The sequence below is a fragment of the Macaca nemestrina genome, chromosome 11 (assembly GCF_043159975.1).
Source record: "Macaca nemestrina isolate mMacNem1 chromosome 11, mMacNem.hap1, whole genome shotgun sequence".
Lineage (NCBI taxonomy): Eukaryota > Metazoa > Chordata > Mammalia > Primates > Cercopithecidae > Macaca > Macaca nemestrina.
This window is the reverse complement of record NC_092135.1, coordinates 67,988,224-68,010,827: the sequence shown is the minus strand read 5'-3', so window position 1 is coordinate 68,010,827 and position 22,604 is coordinate 67,988,224. Positions and strand designations below refer to the sequence as shown.

The window sequence follows — 22,604 nt, the reverse complement described above, 5'->3', positions numbered from 1 at the left end:
CTCCCATAATCATCGATTATCAGGCATCCTCACCAATGAATTCATCTTCTCTTGGCGATTTGATTCTAGTGGTTAAAACCATGCTTTGTGCCCCCCCAACCCCCAATATGATCTCAAATATAAGCCATCAACAGCCATTTGAGAGTCAGCAATTAGAATCCTGGAGATAATACAGAGTCTTAGACCATATCTCCTCCCATACTGCTGTTTCCTCTAAGCCTTCAGTGCTTTTAGTCAGCATCTTTTCTAAGTCACAGAAATCAGTAAATATCGGAATACATAAAACAGAAAGGTCTGAAGAGAAACGGACTGCTAGCTGATAGATGGCTGGTGAGCTTCAGGATGGAGAGGTAGGGGTGAGGACTGTCAATTCAAACAAGAATGCAAACCACTCAAAATAAACATTCTCCTAAAGCAATAAACATTTCTGAAGTCTGGCTGGGAACTTTCAGAAAAGAACACAGACCACAGCAGCTGTGTTCCTCAGATCTACATACTCATTTCCTTCTCCCCCTACCAAACACACACACTTAGCAAAGACACTGATTATGAGACAAGGACTGAAGAAGCAAGAACTAGCTCTGCAAATAAAAAAAAGGCAAAGTAAACCCTTTACACACTTACTGCACCCTAAAGCAACTCCTAATTATGTTATGCTTTGATCTTTTCAGCCATGTTCACTCACATATATTACTGTCAATATCTTTGGGGGAAAAAAAATGTAAGCAGTAAACATTTTAAGGACCTTTCACAAACCAAATGACAGCAGGTTTTTATTAACATATCTTACAATGTTGATTATTCCTAGTTTTGTAATTTCTGCTTAATTATAAAGATCAATTTAGCTTCTACAGTAATGTACTGTATTTAAATGATCATTCATACAAGATATCACACCAGTACATTTTTTTGAATAATATACACACATCACTCTAACTTGGACCTGTTATTTTTAAAAGTGGGTTTATAAATGGGACTTATAAAAGTTATGGGGAAAAATTAAAGTTCTAGTTTAGCAGCATGCATGTATGTATTCAAGTACAATTTTCAACCAAGTGCTTTTTTAAAATTTACTGGTGACTAATTCACCAATATCAAAATAAACACTATCAAACACCCAAATTTTAAAGTTAAGGCTAATATTTTCACTTCACATCCATATGCACAACCATAAAACATTCCATTTTAAATAAGTAGTAATCAAAGTCTGAATACATTATACCATGTATATATAGCATCAGAGTTTCAAACTGTAGAATTATTCAAGTTCATGAATCCTGTAACAGTATTTACTAGAGATGTAAATTAGCATTTTGCTCTTCAACCACACTTACAAATGGTCTGGTATTCATAATGATCAATGCAAAAAGTATGACAGGCTGAACTTATGATACAGTATTTAAAAAAGTAGCAATGTGTTGGAAAGGACAGCTATTTAGTCAAACAGAATCATTTGAGTCTTACAGAAAGTTATCTTAATATTTTGGAAATGTATATAAAAATAGCAAGCTATTTCCATGTATTTTACTGTAGAACTATAGGTAATTTTTTGACTTTGTGAATACATTTGAATATGTACTGCTCTGCTTTCCATATTTTAATGCAAGGCCATCATTTAATATCCATTTTTATACTCTTGTAATGTCATGTCATTACAAACATTTTTTAGAACATGGATCTGACATTATTTTTATACTTTATCATTAGATGTTTAGTTTATTTTTACATGTAAAAATGTAATTTTATATAACAAGCCATGGAAGTCCAAAGTACCAGGGATAGCTTGATTTGATAGCACTATATGTTAAATAATCAATTACCGAATCATTTAGGAAAAAAAATCTTTGTAGCAATATATCACATGCTTTTCAGTAATTTTCCTTCTCATAGAGTGGGTTTTAGCTCAATCATTCCCATTTTTACTGATTTTTAAACCCTGCAAACATAAATTGTTTTTCACAGCAGTTTCTAAGAAGAATGCAGAAGCAAGGCTCATTCATGAGGGTCATCACCACTGCGCCTTTTTTTTTTTTTTTCCTTTTAGGAAACCAAGCAGAAATAGCAGTGATTACACTGCACAAATACAATATAGCTGAACCTCTTGAGCTGAAAGAAAGTTCCAAAACTTATGGTTCATTTCTGGGGAAGTCTGAGCATTTCTAATACAATCATATAAACAAAACCTTGTTTAGTAATAAAAGGTGGGCATGCACAGAATCAACATCTGCCCAATGTATGTACCTCTTGATTTTATAGTAAGATTTGTTATTACCTCTAGTAATTCATCCAACTTGAAATGGCAAATTTTGATTTTTAAGGACCCCCCCAACCACACATATGCCCCCCAAAATGTACTGTATTATATTAACAGCAGCTATCTACTTATTTTACAGCTATTTCAATTATTTACCTGGGGAGAAGATTTATGAAATTCCTGAGAATGAATTCAGTTTTCAGCAAAGCCTTAAACTTTTAACAGATTCCTCACAATAAGAAAAAATTTTAAAGTTCTACTATTAGACCAACTTTTACTATACAATATTTCACATAAATCATGTTTTACATTTTTTTCTAATTACATACAGAAAAATTCTCAAATCAACACAAGAATGGCAGAGGAAAAAAGATGCATTATGCTTAGCAGATGCAAATTAAAACACAGAAAGAAGCAGTAAAATGTCAAATAAATCACACCCACTCTAAGTATCAATGAATAGCTGATATGCATTGTTGGGAGAATCATTTCTGAATGAGTTTGTGAACAAGTTGTGCTTCTTATTAATTGTGCACTTAAAAAATGACCACTAAAGAATAATTTAACTTGTTATTAATGTTTTCCAGATATTAAAACAAATTATTATACCATTAACGTGATTACCAAGCACCTAATTTTGGAAAGGCTTCATAATATGTTTTCTTTTTCTCCCTCAGCAAAAGTGTTAATCCCCCAAATTAAGTTAAAGCTTATCGTTGAAAAATAAATTCGTAGCGAAAATATGATATGATGCAATGCTGAGGTGGAGAGTCACAGCCCATTGTAATGTGGACCCCATCTTTTATTGATGTGATCAAAAGTATGGGAAATCCACTGTTGCTCAAGAACTTTGTATCTTTCCTTACAAATGTAGAGAGGCTTGCCTCGCCTAGAATAAAAAGAAAAAAAAAGTATTAATATCATACAAGGAAGATTTCACTTGCATTTCTTTCTTCTTTTTTTTTTTGAGACAGTCTCTCACAGTGGAGCAATCTCAGCTCACTGCAACCTCCACCTCCTAGATTCAAGCAATTCTGTCTCAGCCTCTCGAGTAGCTGGGATTACAGGTGCTCACCACCATGTCTGTCTCTTTTTTTATTTTTTTTATCTTTTATTTATTTATTTATTTATTTTTTGAGACAGAGTCTCACTCTGTCACCCAGGCTGGAGTGCAGTGGCACGATCTCAGCTCACTGCAAGCTCTGCCTCCCGAGTTCACGCCATTCTCCTGCCTCAGCCTCCCGAGTAGCTGGGACTACAGGTGCCTGCCACCATGCCCGGCTAATTTTTTGTATTTTTAGTAGACACGGGGATTCACCATATTGGCCAGCCTGGTCTCGAACTCCTGACCTCAAGTGATCCACCCACCTCGGTCTCCCAAAGTGCTGGGATTACAGGCATGAGCCACCGCACCTACCGCATTTCTTTTTTTATTAGATTCTTCTTTTTTGAGACAGTCTTTCTCTGTTGCCCAGGTTGGTGTGCAGTGGCACGATCACAGCTCACTGCAACCTCCACCTGCCAGGCTCAAGCGATCCTTCCACCTCCTTCCGAATTGCTGGGACCACAGGCATATACCACCACACCTGGCTTATTTATTTATTTTTTGTAGAGATGAGGTCTCACTATGTTGCCCAGGCTGGTCTCAAACTCCTGGGTTCAAGCAATCCTCCTGCTTCAGCCTCCTAAAGTGCTGAGATTACAGGTGTGAGCCACTGGGCCTGGCCAACAGATTCTTCGTGGCAAAAACCTCACATGGTAATTTGGTTTATTTCATGTTTCCTCAATGTATTGATAGGGACAATATCTCAAAAACTAGAAATAGCTCTAAATTAATGACTGTAGGAATTTCTTTCTTTTTTTTTTTTTTGAGACAGTTTCGCTCTTTTTGCCCATGCTGGAGTGCAATGGCGCCATCTTGGCTTACTGCAACCTCCGCCTCCCGGGTTCAAGCGATTCTCCTGCCTCAGCCTCCCGAGTAGCTGGGACTACAGGCATGTGCCACCACCCCGGCTAATTTTGTATTTTTAGTAGAGACAGGGTTTCTCCATGTTGGTCAGGCTGGTCTTGAACTCCCGACCTAACGTGATCCACCTGCCTCGGCCTCCCAAAGTGCTGGGATTACAGGCGTGAGCTACCGCGCCTGGCAAGAATTTCTTAATATTAAAAAAATTGTAATTACAAAGCCAGGAATAGCATATTGGTTTTCACTGACCAAATTTCAATAAAACACCAGGATATATCCATGAACATCTCACCTAAGATCCCGGTCTTCCTCTCCATGAGCATCCAAATACACGGAACCCCAGAGGCAGAAGCGGTGACCTCGAATGATGATAATTACCGATGCATTGATCAAAAGAAAAATACCTGTTCCTGCACCACAGTTCTGAGAATGCTAAAAAATTAAAAATATATTAATGAACTTCATAATCAAATAGGCTTTATAATAAAATCAAGAATATCTTAATGCCTTCTAAATAATACAGTGACTTAAAAATAGTAAGATTTCATTGAAGTTAAACTTATAACTCCAATGAAACTTTATTATTAATACATTAAGAGGAATTTGGGTAAGGAATATCTAGTAAAGCAATTAAGAGCCAATCTAATTCAGAGTCTAGTATCTCCAACAGCACAGATGACTTTTGTTTCACAGCACATTCCCAAGTATATACCATTAAAGGATAGTAGGTGAAAGGAGAACTAGAATTGTACTTAAGGAAGGATTTACTCACTTAAAACCTCAGAGACTTTGTTTTTTTACTGTTCTACTGGATTAAAAAACACACAATCCCTGTATGTATTATATACTTAATTCAAAGAGTAGTTAAATATGAAGAGCTGGCTTGACCATATTTTCCTTGTGCTATGAGATCTATGTTTTCATAAATTTTGTATTATCTATTATTGCTTACCAATACACATTCACAGTAACTTTGTTGCTTGCAGCAAAGTCCTTTCAGGCATACAAAAGTACCACACACAAGGCAAACAGCAGGATCTTTAGGAACCTTGGTGCAGACACTACAGGTTTTTCTGTGGTAGTACTGAAAAATGGTGTTATAATTCTCAGGCAACTGTAGTAGGTGTGGTAATTTCCATTTTGACTCTTGGATAAGCAAGGCCTAAAACATCCAAAAATACTCATTAGTTTTATGTATTTAAGTCACTAACACAATATATTTTTTAAAAGTAATTTTTACAGAAAGAAAAATCTGCCTCCAAGAATGTGGCTTATTTTCTTCATTAACACTCCTCTCATTTCCATTTTATACATGACTAAAATAGTAGTTCAACAGTTACCATTATCTATTTTAATGTATTATCGTTTCCAATTACAATATGATTTAATTTTTTAGATTAAGCAACCTAAAACATTTAAACTTGTTATTACTTTAAAAGAAAAATACCATCTCTAAGCATGCAGGGAAAATACATCTAATTGTATTTGACTTTAAACATGCATAGTGTGAAGGTTTTTAAAAGTTACATATTTTTTAAAACCAAGTTTTGACCATTCTCAAACAATTCTTTAGCTTTTTCTTTAGGGGAAATCATGGTTATAACTCATTTTTTCTACTTTAATACTTTATAATGTAGAATCTCCTTCCTAGAATATGTACAATTCATTACACCTCAAGCTCTTAAGATCTTTTATATCCGTTAAGTGCTGGGTTAGAATTCTTTTCATACATTTCTTGCTTTAAGAATAAAAAAAATTTCAAGTTAGTTAAATTTCCCTGAAGGGTATGCTTTATTAACTATTTGCAGCTGTATAAAAATACTGGCAACAGCATTAAATTTTTCTAGATGCTACTCCATTCACACTTAAAACAGATAAAATGTAGTGTGAGTCTATCACCTTAAGAAACTAAGTAATAGTCAATTTAAATGGAGATCATATCATGTTACCTACATGCAGCCATAATCTACCTAAATCAGTGGAGTAACTAAGCTAGCTTGTTCCTCATCAACAAGTTAATGGATAAAGTGTCCATGGAAGCAATTATAAGAACAGTATACAATATATCATTTGCCAGTACTCAGTGCCCAACCCTGGACCCCAAGGATGGCACATTCTGAAATGAGTTGATTACAGTGGAACCCTTCCATTAAAGGGAGGGGATAACAATTTGTCCTCACTGAACTTGACACTTATTATAGGTTAGGCTGCATGTTATCCAGTAGCCCATAGCACATTACCTCCAATAATTTCCCTCATGAAGAGAGATGTAAGGCAACAGGTGGATGTCCATGGAATTCACTGATCTTAACATATACTCAATCATCTGAAAAAAGCAGTGGTATTTTAAATCATGAACTACAAAACTGTTTTTTTCAGTGCCATAAAAATTATGAAATTCATGAAATTTACAAATTTTTAGATGGCACCAGCTGGAAGAAAACACCTACAGAATGTGTATGCTCTAAACAGCAACCAGTATATATGGGTGACCTTTCTCGCAACTGGAATACATATGTCTGGGAAACAAGAGGTGGAAAGTATTTAACAGTTGTAGCAACTCTCATGATTACACCTAAAATTCGGTCTTGCCTTTCCTGTTGCGGCCTGTGTGGAGTTTGCTCATGGGTCTCTGAGACCCAAAAATTGAGAGCATTTTCACACCCCAGGGGCTGTGCCTGTGCCATGCCACAGAACAAATATATTGAATTACACTGTGAATGCTAATGGATATCATTTGGATTACTATGAGAAAAGGAAAGAAGGAAAGTTGAGAGGCTTATGAACATTCAAAGAAGGCAAAGAAAATGATTGGTCTGAAGGCTAAGCTTTATCTTAAACAGCACCATGCTGAGAAAATACAAATGAAAAAGACTATCAAGATGCATGAAAAAAGAAGCACCAAACAAAAAAAAGACTCCACAGGGAGCAGTACCTGCCTATCTGCTGGACAGAGAGGGACAACCTCGAGCTAATGTACTTTCCAGTATGATTAAGCAGAAATGAAAAGAGAAAGTGGGAAAATGGAAAGTCCTTCTGTCTAAAAGTACCTGCCTAGGGAGAAACAGAGTGTTAAAAGTTACTTCAACAGGGCCAGGTGCAGTGGCTCATGCCTGTAATGCCAGAACTATGGGAGGCCAAGGTAGGCAGATCATTTGAGGTCAGGCGTTCAAGACCAGCCTGGGCAACATGGTGAAACCCTGTCTTTACTAAAAATACAAAAATTAGCTGGGCATAGTGGCAGGCGCCTGTAATCCCAGCTATTCAGGAGGCCAAGGCAGGAAAATCACCTGAACCCGGGAGGTAAAGGTTGCAGTAAGCCAAGATCGCTCTACTGCACTCAAGCCTGGGCAACAGAGCGAGACTGTGTCTCAAAAAAAAAAAAAAAAAAAAAAAAAAGTGATTCCAACAGGAAAGAGAAAGAAGGCGGCATGGAAGAGGATGGTTACTAAAGTCTACTTTGTTGGAGATGGCTTTACAAGAAAACTATGTATCTATGGAACATTCATCAGGCCAATGGGCTTGCGTTTCAAGAAAGCCCATGTAACATCCTGAACTGAGAGCCACCTTTTGCCTAACAATACTTGGTGTAAAGAAGGGTCCTTCATTCCCAATGTATATAACTTTGGGTGTTATTACCAAAGGTACTGTTACTGAGGTAAACGTGAGTGAGTTGGGCCCTGTGACAGAAGGAGGCAAGGTTATTTGGGGAAAATATGCTCTGGTTACCAACAATCCTGAAAATTATGGAGGTATAAATGCAGTCATACTGGTTTGACAGTTTCATAGATATTTGTTGAAGACTACATACCAATTGAAAAACTTGCCATTACTGTGATGTTTCTGAATACTACCAAACAGCCTTACATGTCTGCAATCAAGAGATTTATTAAATTGTAAACATTAAAATGGAAAAAAAAAATTTGGTTGCAAATTTCTGCTTCACTGCTATTCTGGATTCTTCTGTGGATTTACAAGCTAAGGGAGCTATGTACTATCTATCCTCTAGTACAGTTTATAACACTGGTTATACTGAATTAGAAACTAAACGTCATCTGACCATTCTATGTTCCTCAGACCACTAGGAACATTTGTGGTATACGCCATCCACATCACAAGGATAGCTTATCGCATTGCCTGGAGGGATTGACCATGACTATCAAGAAGAATAAAAATGTTGCCATACAATTGGTAGAGCAATATTTTGGAATTTAAAAATGCCCTCTGCCACCCCACCATAGACCAAGCTTGAAAGGCAGAAATTTAACACAGAATGATTACAGCCTTATAGAAACAAGACAGGACCAATCACCAGAAGCTCAGCCCTCTCAGAATAAAGTTTGGTATCACATCCTTGCTCAAACAAATCCAATCAGGTGAGGTGTGCTGGATCACGGATGGTAAAATAATAAAGTCATATATATTTGTATATTAGCTGCAGCTTTATGACTACTTGCAAATCTTGCTTACTGTGTCGTATATCTTTGCAACATTTTCATTCTCTTACTATTGAATTCAGTGAGAGTAGGTACTAATTAAAATGTTCCAGACCATCTGGGTGTGAGTACAACAAATGATAGGAACAATGGACATCTCTCAGAGCTACTGGATGCAGAGAGGCCTGATGATGTAAGGACTGTATGTGAGAACAGGTTGCTTATTTGGAAAAGTCACAGATGCATTTGCAGTCATAAGTAAAATGGTTACATCATTTTGAACAGCAGAAGTGAAATTCTGTGAATGAGAAGAAGGGTGTGTATGTGCCAGGCAGGTAAGATGTGAAAGTAGTGGACCACCAGTTTGTTTTTTAAATCCTCCTAGCATCCTTTGCTGCCTTCTTATATTAATAACATTATAAGTTGTTTTGGAAAATAACCCCTACTCTTGCTCCATACAGTTCTGATGGGGCTGCCCCCAACACAAGATCCTGCCCCACCACTAGGGTATATATATTACAAGAGTTAGGCCAACCAGATTCTCTCTCCCAGGAATCTGAACCTTGAGCATGCAAACGGATGGAAGGAAAATGGTTGAAGCTTAGTTATCTGGTGGCAGCACTTCAGAGAAAACAGACCAGAGATCTTTGTGGTTTCTCTTCTTCCCAAGTGATGACAGTTAAGCTCTTCAATTCTGCACATTACCAAGTATGCTTCCAATGAATCTTGGTTTTTTTTTTTTTTTTCTGTCATAGTTTGCTTTGGTTTTCCTTATTTTAAATCAGAACTGGATTTTGTTGTTTCTGAACAAAGAATCTTAACTGATACAAAAATTCAGAAGTAGAATTCACAGACAGTTTTTCAAGGGTAGTGCTGTTGGACTACACAGCTCCTGTCACCATTTACCCTGCTAGGTCTCTCTATACAGATTAACCTTCCTGAGAAAGAGAATCTGGTTGACCTAGGGGTCAGGATCAGGGTTAGGAACACAAGAGTGGAGCAGGGACACAAGTGGGGATGCAGGTCAAATGGTGGTGCACTACTTACATAACTGGCAAAAATTCTGTGTTAGCATAAATTAATAAACTAATCAAATGTCTACTACACTGCCTCTAAAATAATTATCACCTAATTATATAAAAAAGATTTAACATTTTAAAATGATAAATTATTGTTTTCCATCAGCATACATACCAATAATCATTCATCTAAAATGTAGGCTTGATTTTAACCTATGGCTCATATGAAGACAAACTCTGGGTGTGCTCATTACTTTTTTCCCTGCCTTGGTTCTACAATTATACCCATCTCTTACTCCATGTCATTCTGCATAGGTTTTCAGACATCAAAGTATGATGTCAAATTATTGCTATATGCTCTGTGAATAAAGAAATTATTAGGAAGATATTTGTATATGTAATATGCAAGGTTCAGTTAACTTCTTGAATTTCCCTTTCCTTTTTTTTTTTTTTAAAAAAAAAGGGTATAAAATGAGATAGCATCTTTTTAAGGATTTCAGCAAAAAATGGAAAAGAACAAAAGCAGAGACATTTATAACTTATGCTTATCTTGCTTTTATTTTTCACTTCAATGTTTTAAAAATTAAATCGTCTGACATATCCATCTGAAATATTAATTTTTTATTGTCCTTTTGATGTTCAAAATTAAAATTCTCATTTTCCCTGAAACCTGGCTCCCCTTTCACAAGTTCTATTTCTGCCAATGACACCACCCCACAACTTAATTGTTCCACAAATATTTATTAGGTGACTAGTCTATATGAGACACTTTCTAGAAACTGGGGATAAATAAGAAACAATTTCTGCTTCATGGAGCCCGCATTCAGATACATTAAAGAAACAAATGTAATAAACATGCCAACTGTTAGAGACAGTCAAAAAAGTACAGCCTTATAGAACAACAGAAAAAAAGGGATTAGGATGTAAGGAAGATGGACTATCAGACAAATCTTCACGGAGGAAGTCACATTTATCTTAGCAAAAGTAAATGTTACTTAGGAAACAGTGATTATTAATTCAACAGAAGGGTAGGAAGGTTGCTTTAGTAATAGCAATAAGTAATGTTCTAGAAGTTTAAAAATGTATAGCATATTTATGAAACATGCTTTTGTGATTTGAGCAAGGTAATGGCACAGGAGGGGTATACAATGAGATGGAAAGGCAAGCAAGATGGTGAAGATCCTTGAATGCCATGTAAGGAGTCTGTACCTTCTTCCACAGGCAATGGGGCATCATCAGTGGTGTTTAAGCAACATCATGTTCCTACTGTAGCTATATATACTAGACACTACTTTCCTAATGATTGGAGTTCAAGATCTTAAAGTCATGTACATCTGGTCACCAAGTCCTATATTTTTCTCAAATGTCTCTTACATTAGTTACTTTCTAAGTTTTACAATCAGAAAAATAGTCTAGATTTTCTTCACCACCTAAATATTTTCTGGCTTCCCTTTATCCTTAATTTATCCACCAAAAAGACACCAGAATTACTTCCCAAAATACTTTCATCACGTTATTCAATTTTTTAAAAACTGTAGTTCTAGAATTCTGAGCCTCCAACCATGGCATACACAGCCACTCACTGCTGTTCCCACTCTATTCATCTTCAATACAAACCCTTTCACTAGCTGATCCAGTAGCACTAGGCCCAACAAATTTTAAAGTTAAAGACATGACCTTTTAGATCTGCTAGTCCAATTTGTTTTAAAAATATAAGTCAGTTCTTCAAACAAAAACACAATTCCTTGTCTATCTTATAATTCCTTTGTATCTACCAAGTCTAATGCTATGATTACTTAAGGTGTTCAATAAAAATCTGCTGACCCCAAACAAACTAAAAGTGTTGACTAATGCCCCATCTTTGTTAGCTAAAATACTTCTGCCATTATACTCATAAATGCAATTTACATAAGTAAACCATTTTTTCAATTTAATCAAGTTTTATAATTGCTGTCAAACACAGATGACCTAAAATTTAACAGTCTTCATTATTCTCTTACCTATTAGCATATCACCACCGTGGCAAGTTAGTACAACTCTTTTAACATACCTTTCCTTGTTCTGCATGTCTTTCAGTAAACGATTTTATCTCAAAACACCACTGAGTTATAATATCAAATGCTGGAACCGGCCAATCCAGACAGGAGGCACTGATGAATGGATGTTCTGTTTGGTAAAATGTTGGCAGAAGTCCCAGGCAGCTGGCAAGAACTGAAAATTCTTCTTCTTCCTTTTAGACATGAAATAGAAAATTCTCAAAATATTTCATCAAGAACATTTCCTATTACATAGATTTTAAGGGTCATCCTCATCAATTACTTTAAGACAATAAAACTTTCTTAACTGAGTCAACTGAAAAAACATGAAGGGAGTAGGAGAAACAAGAGAGAAAAAGGTTCCTAGCTGTTATATCTAAATATCCTCAAAATACATCTCTTTGAAATATAACTCCTAAATGTCATCTGCTGCTTTCATATATTTATTTTTTAAATAGAGTCGTTACATATCTAATAGTTCTATGGAACCTAGCTACTCTGTGAAAGCAAATGTTAATTTGGGGCAAAGAGAAAGGTATTTCTGGTTTAAAACGTGTAGGTTGTCAGTGTGGATAAGGAACAACAGTAAAAACACGAAATTCACAAGAGACGGTGCTAATTAACGTGCCTAGACTTTGAATAAGTGTGAAACAAAATCAGTTTTAAAAAGGGGGGTGGGGTTGTTAGTAGCCAGGTAATCCGAAGCTCTATTTGCTAATGAAAGTACCAGATATATCAGTGACCAAGAACTCATATCCTAAAAGTTGATTTTTAAAGAAGCTTATTAGTCTTATAAACACAGAAATATATTCCCCAATCCCTCTTTATTTAACTGAAAGACCACATAGGAAGCTAATGTGTCTACTCTCCCTTGTGCACGGAATCAATTCCTATTATCCTCCAAATTCCAGCTCACTAGGGAAGCCTTCCCTGACACCATTTAATGAAACCTCAGACCACCCAGCTCCATTCAGATATAATTAGTTCTTCCATACCTTGTCAGCACTTCTATTCTTGCATTTATGTTTCCTATTAATTACTTTAAAAACAAATTTGCCTTCTCCATAAGATTGTGAGTTCTCTGGAAGTAGGAACTCTGTCCTCCTAACGCTTGGCACATAGCAGACATTCAACAAAGGTCTGCCAAACTAATTATGCACATTAAGTACAAAATTCTGAAATATACTACAAAGAAGAAATGCAGATGAAAAAGAAAAATATGCAGACTGAGAAAGATGTTAATTTTCAAATCTCTAGAAATAAAGTTACAAATCTTCCATTTATATAGTTAAAGAAGGCATTTAAAAAAACTTTACTGAGCTATAAATCCACATACCATAACATTCAACCATTTTGTGTACAGTTTAATGAATTTTGGTAAATGTATAGTCATGCAACCACCACCACAATAGTTTCAGAATAATTCCATCACGCCTTAAAATTTGCTTACGTTCCTATGCAGTCAATCCTGGCCCCTACTCTTTGGACCCAAGCAGTCACTGATATTTCTATTATTATAGTTTTGGCTTTTTTAAAAACTTCATGTAAATAAAATCATACAGGATGTAATCTTTTGTACCTGGCCTCTTTCACTTATTTTGAGACTCATTCATGTTATATACCACATTTTGTTCATGCATTCACCTGTTGATGGTTGTTTCCAGGTTTTGACTATGAATCAGGCTATTTTGAACATTCATTTAGAAGTCTAAATGTAGACATATGTTTTCATTTCTTCTGGCTGATACTTAGCAGAACTGCTGGGTTGTACAGTAAGCATATGCTTAATATTTTTAAAAACTGCTAACCTTTTTCCAAATTGACTATACCATCTTGCATTCCAGTGAATGAGACTTCTAGGACTTCAAATCCTCGCCAACACTTGGTATTATCACTTGTGATATTAATTGGTACTTCTCTAATGAACAAAGATGTTGAGTATCTTTTCATCTACTTGTTGGCCATTCATATATATTCTCTTAAGAAGTATCTATTCAAGTATTTTGCCCACTTTTGTGCTGGGTTTTTGTTTTCTTACACTTGAGTTAAAAGAATTTTTGACACATTCTGGATACAAGTCTTTTTTCACACAGCTAGAAAAAAATTTTAGGTATAAGTCACATACCATAAATGTTACTCTTTTAATATATACAATTCAGTGGTTTTCAGTATATTCATGAAATTGTGCAACCCTTGCCAGTATCTAATTCCAAAATATTTTCATCACCCCTATTATAAATTGAATTATTAATTTCATTTTCAGATCGCTCGCTGCTAGTGTATAAAAATACAATGAAATTTTTGTACATCTATCTTATATCCTACAACCTTGCTGAACTTGTTTATTAGCTCTAACAGGTTTCTTTGAAGATTCCTTATGGTGTTCTAGAGGTAAGGTCATTTTATTTGCAAACAGAAACTGTTTCACCTCTTCCTTTCCAATCTGGATGTCTTTTCTTTTTCTTGCCTACCTGCCTTGCTAGAAAATTTAGTACAATACTAAAAGTGGTGAGAGCAGGCATCCTTGTCTTGTTCCAATCTTGTTCCTGTCTTTCACTATTAAGTATGATGTTAGCTAAGAGTTTTTGATATGCTCTTTATCAGGCTGAGAAAATGCCCTTCTATTCCTAGCTTTGTGAGTGTTTTTACCATGAAAGGACATTAGGTTTTGCTAAATGGTTTTCTTTGACAAATGAAATGATCATATGGTTTTTCTCCCATTTATCCAATTAATATGTGAACTAAATTAATTGACTTTTGTTGTCAAACCAACTGTGCATTCCAGGATAAACCCATTTGGTCATGCTCATGTTCAATGCAGCATTACTTACAATAGCAAAGATGTTAATGAACCTAAGTGTCCATTGATGGACGAGTGAATAAAGAAATAGCCCTCTGTATTCATGAGTTCCACAACCAGCCATACATCAAAAATATTTAAAAAAATAAAATACAAATAATACAATATAATTATTTGTAAAGCATTTATATTATATTAAGTATTATAAGTAATCTAGGGTAGAGATGATTTAAAATATATGGGAGGGTGTCCATATGTTATAAGCAAATACTACACTATTTTATGTAAGGGACTTGAACATCTAAGGCTTTTAGTATCTGCGGGGAGGTTCCTGGAACAAATCCCCTACAGATAGCGAGGGATGACTGTATACACATGAAATATTACTCAACCTAAGAAAAGAAGGAAATGCTGTCATTTGTCAAAACATTAATGAATCTGAAGGACATTATGTTAAAAGAAATAAGCCAGTCACAGAGAGACAAATACTGCATGATCTCATACTGGAATCTTAAAAAGTAGAAACAGAGTAGAATGGTGGTTACCAGGGTCTGGGAGAAATGGGGAGATGTTGGTCAAAGGATACAAACTCTGTTATAAGATGAATAAGTTCTGGAGAGGTAATGTATAGCAGGGTGACTATATTTAATAATACTGTATTGTATACTTGAAATTTGCTAACAGAGTAGATCTTAAATGTTCTCATCAGAAAACTATGTGAGATGATGGATATGTTAATTAGCCTGATTGTGGTCATCATATACAATGTATACATATATCAAAACATTACACATTGTATATGATAAATATATATAATTTTTACTTGTCCTTAATATTTATAACTCAAATATTTCTTGTACCTCAATAAAGCTAAAAGAAAAATACCCATTTGGTTATAGTGTATTATCCTTTCTATTGCTAATATTTTGTGAAGGCTTTTGCTTCTATGTTCATGGGAGACATGGGTTTGTAGTTTTTTTCATAACGCCTGGTTCAACTATCAGGATAAAACTGGCCTCATAAATTGAGTTCAGAAGTGTTCCTTCTTCCTTTATTTTCTGAGATAGGTTCAAGAGTATTGGTACAATTTCTTCCTTAAATGTCTCATAGAGTTTACCACAATGTTATCTTTGTTGGTATAAAGTTCTTGATGTTTCTTTTCTGGATGAGTAACAATTATGTAAGTTTGATAACTAAATTAAATTTTCTTGGTATACATATATTCAGATTTTCTATTTCTTCTTGAGTCAGTTTTAGTAATTTATATCTTTCAAGAAATTTATCCATTTTATCTAAGTTGTCAAATTTATTGCCAAATGTTATCCATATATTCTCTTATGGCTCAATATGGATGTCTTCTTCTCTTTCATTCCTGATATTGGTAATTTGTACCACCTCCTTTTTTTTTCTTATCAATCAGCTCTCTTCCAGTTCAGCTGAGCTCCTGTCATCTAGGTTTATCCATTTTACAGACTTTTGCAAAGAACCAGATTTTGGACTCATTCATTTTCTCTACTGTTTTGCCATTACAACTTCATTGATTTCTGTTCTGATTTTTATTATTTCCTTTCTTGTATTTGCTTTAGGTCTAATTTGCTCTATTTCTAGCTTCATATGGTAGAAACTTAGATAATGATTTAGATATTTCTTTTTAATTTTTATGTATTTATGTACGTATATATGTATTTATTTATTGAGACAGAGTCTCGCTGTCGCCCAGGCTGGAGTGCAGTGGTGCAATCTCTGTTCACTGCAACCTCCGCCTCCCAAGTTCACGTGATTATCCTGCCTTAGCCTCCTGAGTAGCTGGGACTACAGGTGCGCACCACCATGCCCAGCTAATGTTTGTATTTTTAGTAGAAACAGAGTTTTACCATATTGGCCAGGCTGGTCTCAAACTCCTCGGCCTCCCAAAATGCTGGGATTACAGGCGTGAGCCACTGTACCTGGCCCTTCTTTTTTTAAAAAAAGTATTTGAAGTGACAAATATCCCTCTAAGAACTGCTTTAGCTGGATCCCACAATTTCAGTATATTGTGTTTACATTTTTACTCAGTTAAAAATATTTTCTAGGCTGGGTGAGGTGGCTCATGCCTGTAATCCCAGCACTTTGGGAGGTCAAGGTGGGTGGGTCACTTGAGGTCAGGAGTTCAAGACCAGCCTGCCCAACGTGGTGAAACCCCATCTCTACTAAAAATAAAAAAATTAGCCAGGCATGGTGTTGGGCACCTGTAATCCCAGCTATTCAGGACTCTGAGGGAGGAGAATTGCTTGAACCCAGGCAGCAGAGGTTGCAGTCAGCTGAGATCACACCACTGCACTTGAGCCTGGGCAACAGAGGGAAACCCTGTCTCAAAAAAAAGGAAAAAAGATCTTTTCTAATTTCCTTGTGATTTCTGCTTTGATCCATAAATTACTTAGAATTATGATGCTTATCACAGATTTGATGATTTTCTGTTATTAATTTCTAATTTAATTCTGTGTGGTCAAAAAATGCTCTATAAATGCTCTAAAAAATGCTCTATTCTTTGAAAATTGATACTTCACGACTTGACATATGGTTTATTCTAATGAACGATATTCCATGTGTAGTTGTATATAATATATATTCTACTGTTTGTTGGAGAAGTTATAGATGTAGTTATGTCATAATAGTGTTGTTCAGGTCTCTTTTATCCTAGTTGATTTGCTCTCTACTTGTTATTGATTACTAAGAAGGCACATTGAAGTCTCCAGCTATAACTATAGATTTGTCTATTTCTTCCTTCAATTCTGTCATTTATTTATGTAATTTGGAGCACTGTTTTGTGCATGTATGTTTACAATTTTTGTATCTTCTCGCTCTACTGAGAGAGGGAATTTGTTACATGTAATGCACAAAATAACTTGGGAAGATGGGAACTGCCAATGGTAGAAAAATAGCAACATTTTTCCAGCTTATGATAGGAAACCCAACAATGAATAAAAATTAACAAAGATCTACATAAATACATTTTTTCCCCTAGACCTCATAGGATATATTTCAGTATTACTTGGCCTCTCCTATGAAGCAGACCTTAAGTCCAAATGTTGGTCACTAAGATGAAAAAAACCTACTGCAAGAAACATTTATAAAATAAAATTTTCTCAGTTTTTGACTTGGACAAAGGTGACATTATTCTAAACAAAGAAAAACTCATGAGGTGATGGCTTTTTAAAAAATCGAATATTTTCAAAAGACGTATTATATAACAAGCGTGCCATAGTAAAGAAAATACAAATGGGCTTTTTCTCGCAAGATGACGATCACCCTGGGGACTGAGGCTGGTGTGTGCCGCGCGGCTGCTCTCACCCTGGAAGAAGGCATTCGGGCCACTCTAACCAGATTCTTAAGTCGCTAGGGATAAAAGAGGGGTAGAGAGAGAAGCGACTCAATTCTGTAGTCTCTCGCTCACGAGCCTCCAGTCAAAAGAAGAGAATGGTGCAGCATCATCTTTAGGCACTGAAGGCCCGAAAAGCCCATTTTAACTACAGGTCTGCTTAATCAAAGTTAAGGAGCAGAAGAACCAGCGCAGCTTTACTTTCCCTTCTCTAACATGGCCTCGAGTGCGGGGTGGGGGGAGGGGAGAGAAAGAGGAGGTTTCCGCTCGACCCCGCCCACGCCTCGGGGCGAGCCAATCCTGGCGGGCAGCTCAGCCTGCGTAAGCTCGCTGCCAGTAGGGCGCTGGGTGGACTCGGTGAGGTGATTGTTTTGACACCTGTTGCCAAGGCTCCTCCTCCCTCTCTCCTTCACCGGGCGGGCTGCGGACCAGGAGCGGGCCAGGGGCGGGCCGTTGGCAGCCTCCGCCCCCTCAACCTTCGCGGGGCGCCGGGCGCGGGCCGCGGACCTCAGCTTTTTGGTTCACAGCGGGGCAGGGAGAGCCACGGGAAGGGCTTTCCAGGCGAGAGGCGGACGCCAGGCGTCGTGGCAAGGAAAAGGGACTAGCTCCACTTCGTTGTCAGCTGGGGACGAGAATCGAGCCACGCTCCCACCTGGCTGCTCACGATCCGTCGGCGGCGATGTCGGCCTCCGGTGCCCGAGGCCTGCGGGCCACCTACCACCAGCTCCTCGATAAAGTGGAGCTGATGCTGCCCAAGAAATTGAGGCCGTTGTATAACCATCCAGCAGGTCCCAGAACAATTTTTTTCTGGGCTCCAATTATGAAATGGGGGTTGGTGTGTGCTGGATTGGCTGATATGGCCAGACCTGCAGAAAAACTTAGCACAGCTCAATCTGCTGTTCTGATGGCTACAGGGTTTATTTGGTCAAGATACTCACTTGTAATTATTCCAAAAAATTGGAATCTGTTTGCTGTTAATTTCTTTGTGGGGACAGCAGGAGCCTCTCAGCTTTTTCGTATTTGGAGATATAACCAAGAACTAAAAGCTAAAGCACACAAATAAAGAGAGTTCCTGATCACCTGAAGTCTGGATGTGGACATAACCATTGGGACCTAGTTTATTATTTGGTTATTGATAAAGCAAAGCTAACTGTGCGTTTGGAAGGCACAATAAAACTAACTGTAACTGGTAGCTAGTGCTTGATTCAATAGAAAAATGAAGTTTTAATAACAGTAAAAAAAAAAAATACAAATGGCTCAACTATGGAAAATGCTCAACATCAGGAGAAATTAAAACTACACTGAGTTGCTACACTGAGTGATCTTTTGTACCCAGACAAAAGAGCTCAAAGATCAAATAGTTTTATAACACAAAGTAACTTATAATAGGGTAACTTACACATTACTGGTATTCACATAAATTGGTAAAACGCAATGAAGGGCAGTTTTACAATAACCATTAAAACTATAAATGTATGCAACTGTTGACACAGCAAATCACTCCTAAGAATTTATCCTAAAAATATAATTGAAAAAATGCAAAATAACACATATGTACTATTATTCACTGTGGTATCATTTATCAATGGCAAAGGATTAGAAATAATCCCAATGTTTATTAACAGTGGACTGATTAAATACACTCAATATATCATATAATGAAATGTTCTGAAGCTGTGAAACAGAATGAGGAAGATCTTCATGTACTGAATATGAAATGGTCTCCAAGATATATTAATAGCAGAAAAATGCAAGGTGTAGAACAGTGTGCAAAAAGGGAGCTAAAAGAAAAAAATATATACCTTCACACCCATGAATTTGTATAGGCATAAAATGTCTATGGAATAATAAAAAGGAAACAGATAGTGATTGATAGCAACTACTGAGTGGCTAGGGAAAGGGGTAAAAGGGAAATTTTTTCATAGTCTTTTTGCACTGTTTGAATGTTGAAAAATGTGAAAACATTACTTATTCCCCCCAAAATACATTTTTTATTTTCTGTAAATTTAATTGTTGCAATAATGTATCCATGCTGTTTAAAAATCAAAAGTAAAAAAATATATCATTAGCAAAAAAGTCTCTTCACCATCTTCTCCAAATCTTACATTCACTACCCCAACTTCTACGACTAGACGTAATTTATGTATCTTTCCAGAATATCTTACACATATATAAGCAATATAAATACCACTATTTCTCCCCTATCTGAATTTATGCCTTACCTTTAGTTATTCATCTCTGAGCTCTTTCTATGTAACAATATAGAAAACTTTCTATTCTTTACTACAGAGTATTCCATTGTATGAATAAACCATAATTTAGCCAATTTCTCATTGATTAATGCTTAAGATGTTTTAATTTTTTGCTATCCCATTATGTATATCCAACTACCAATAAATAGATCACCATATTATTATAAGAAATGTCTCTAGTGGAGTTTTGATAGATTGAGATCAAAGCGAGTACAGTAAGCAATATTATAGTAGTTTTTACAGATTTAATACTAGAAAATTACCTATATTTCTCAAAAAATGCTTTTGTGTGGCAAAAAACAGCGTAGCCTGGGTCCAGATGTTAGTAGTGTAGGGTCAGGGTTCAAACTAAATGTTTTCAAATTCTGCCTGCTTTTACTTACAAGGTGTGAATCTTAAGTTACCTCATCTCTGTGCGCCTGCTTCCTTGTCTGGAAAATGATAACAGCTACCTCTCAGTTATAATGAAGTTTATTATTATTATTATTATTATTTTATTATTTTTAGAGACGGAGTCTCGCTCTGTCTCCCAGGCTGGAGTGCAGTGGTGCGATCTCGGCTCACTGCAAGCTCCGCCTCCCGGGTTCCCGCCATTCTCCTGCCTTAGCCTCCCGAGTAGCTGGGATTACAGACGCCCGGCTAATTTTTGTATTTTTAGTAGAGGTGGGGTTTCACCATGTTAGCTAGGATGGTCTCGATCTCCTGAACTCATGATCTGCCTGCCTCGGCCTGCCAAAGTGCTGGGATTACAGGCATGAGCCACCGCGCCTGGCCTATAATGAAGTTTAAAAGGATAAAAATGCAAAGCACTTAAACAGTACTTAGCATGTAGTCAATGTGTACTACATGCTAGCTATCATTTTTCATGGGAAAATTATTTTGACAGAAGAAGAAAAAAATAAAGGAGATATATTAATGTTCTTCAAGTTTTATGGAGGTGGGGGGGGCTAGATAATAAGGCCCTGTGAGAATCTTATAACTATTTTCTTCCAATAAAAATGCACATACACAAACTACTTTACAAACAATGCTATGGAACTTAGAAGTTACATGAAGCTGCTCTATTTAGAATTCCAGAGTTAGAGAATAAGAGAGACAGATTCATTTAAGAAGAGAGAAAAGATAAGGGAACTATGTAGGTTACTATCATTAGTCCTAACATGGTAGTAGAAATAGTGCTAGACTAAGATATTTCACTAAATTAGGAAGTCTAATAGATTACTGTGGAGCACAAGCTTGCTGTGTTAGAACATCTACTTACCATTCTTGATTATTTGCTATGCTTAACAAAATGTTTGATTAAAAAATGTATTGCTGGGGGCGCCCAAGATGGCTGAATAGGAACAGCTCCAGCCTCCAGCTCCCAGCGTGAGCAACACAGACAATGGGTGATTTCTGCATTTTCACCTGAGGTACCAGGTTCATCTCACTGGGGCATGTCAGACAGTCAGTGCTGGTCAGCAGGTGCAGCCCAACCAGCAAGAGCTGAAGCAGGACAAGGCATCGCCTCACCTGGGAAGCACAAGGGAGAAGGGAATTCCTTTTCCTAGCCAAGGGAAACTGAGACACACAACATCTGGAAAATCGGGTAACTCCCACCCTAATACTGTGCTTTACCAAGGGTCTTAGCAAACTGCACACCACATTATATCCCACACTTGGCCTGGAGGGTCCCACGCCCACAGAGCCTCCCTCATTGCTAGCACAGCAGTCTGAGATCTAACTGCAAGGCTGCAGCAAGGCTGGGGGAGGGGCGCCCACCATTGCTGAGGCTTAAGTAGATAAACAAAGCTGCTGGGAAGCTCGAATTGGGTGGACCCCACCACAGCTCAAGGAGGCCTGCCTGCCTCTGTAGACTCCACCTCTGGGGACAGGGCATAGCTAAACAAAAAGCAGCAGAAACCTCTGCAGATGTAAAGTCCCTGTCTGACAGCTCTGAAGAGAGTAGTGGTTCTCCCAGCACGGAGGTTGAGCAGTGGTTCTCCCAGTATGGAGGTTGATATCTGAGAATGGACAGACCGCCTGCTCAAGTGGGTCCCTGACCCCTGAGTAGCCTAACTGTGGGACATCCCCCACTAGGTGCAGACCAACACCTCACCTCACACAGCTGGGTACATCTCTAAGACAAAGCTTCCAGAGTAAGAATCAGACAGACAGCAACACTCGGTGTTCAGCAATATTCTATCTTCTGCAGCCTCCGCTGCTGATACCCAGGCAAACAGGGTCTGGAGTGGACCTCAAGCAATCTCCAACAGACCTACAGCTGAGGGTCCTGACTGTTACAAGGAAAACTAACAAACAGAAAGGACACCCACACCATCATCAAAGACCAAAGGCAGATAAAACCACAAAGATGGGGAAAAAGCAGTGCAGAAAAGCTGGAAGTTCAAAAAATCAGAGCACATCTCCCCCTTCAAAGGAACGTAGCTCATCACCAGCAACGGAACAAAGCTGGACGGAGAATGACTTTGACAAGTTGGGAG

At 37.2% G+C, this 22,604-nt stretch overlaps 1 protein-coding gene and 2 pseudogenes across 6 annotated transcripts in view; 2 read left to right on the top strand and 1 right to left on the bottom strand.

Moving 5' to 3' along the window:
- Positions 1–746: 746 nt before the first annotated feature.
- The window catches only part of LOC105483267 (ubiquitin protein ligase E3 component n-recognin 3), a 264,963-nt gene continuing 243,105 nt past the window's right edge, over positions 747–22,604 (bottom strand). For all 6 annotated transcript variants that reach the window (XM_011744038.3, XM_011744040.3, XM_011744041.3 and 3 more), the window contains 4 exons: positions 11,726–11,905; positions 5,173–5,382; positions 4,513–4,652; positions 747–3,143 (listed from right to left, as the gene is read on the bottom strand). In XM_011744038.3, coding sequence (XP_011742340.2) covers positions 3,026–3,143; positions 4,513–4,652; positions 5,173–5,382; positions 11,726–11,905 — 648 coding nt within the window. In that variant the 3' untranslated portion in view covers positions 747–3,025. The remainder of the gene's footprint in view (positions 3,144–4,512; positions 4,653–5,172; positions 5,383–11,725; positions 11,906–22,604) is intronic.
- On the top strand, positions 6,782–8,066 carry LOC105483270 (ribosome biogenesis protein NSA2 homolog; annotated as a pseudogene).
- LOC105483269 (mitochondrial pyruvate carrier 2 pseudogene) lies at positions 18,521–19,061 on the top strand (annotated as a pseudogene).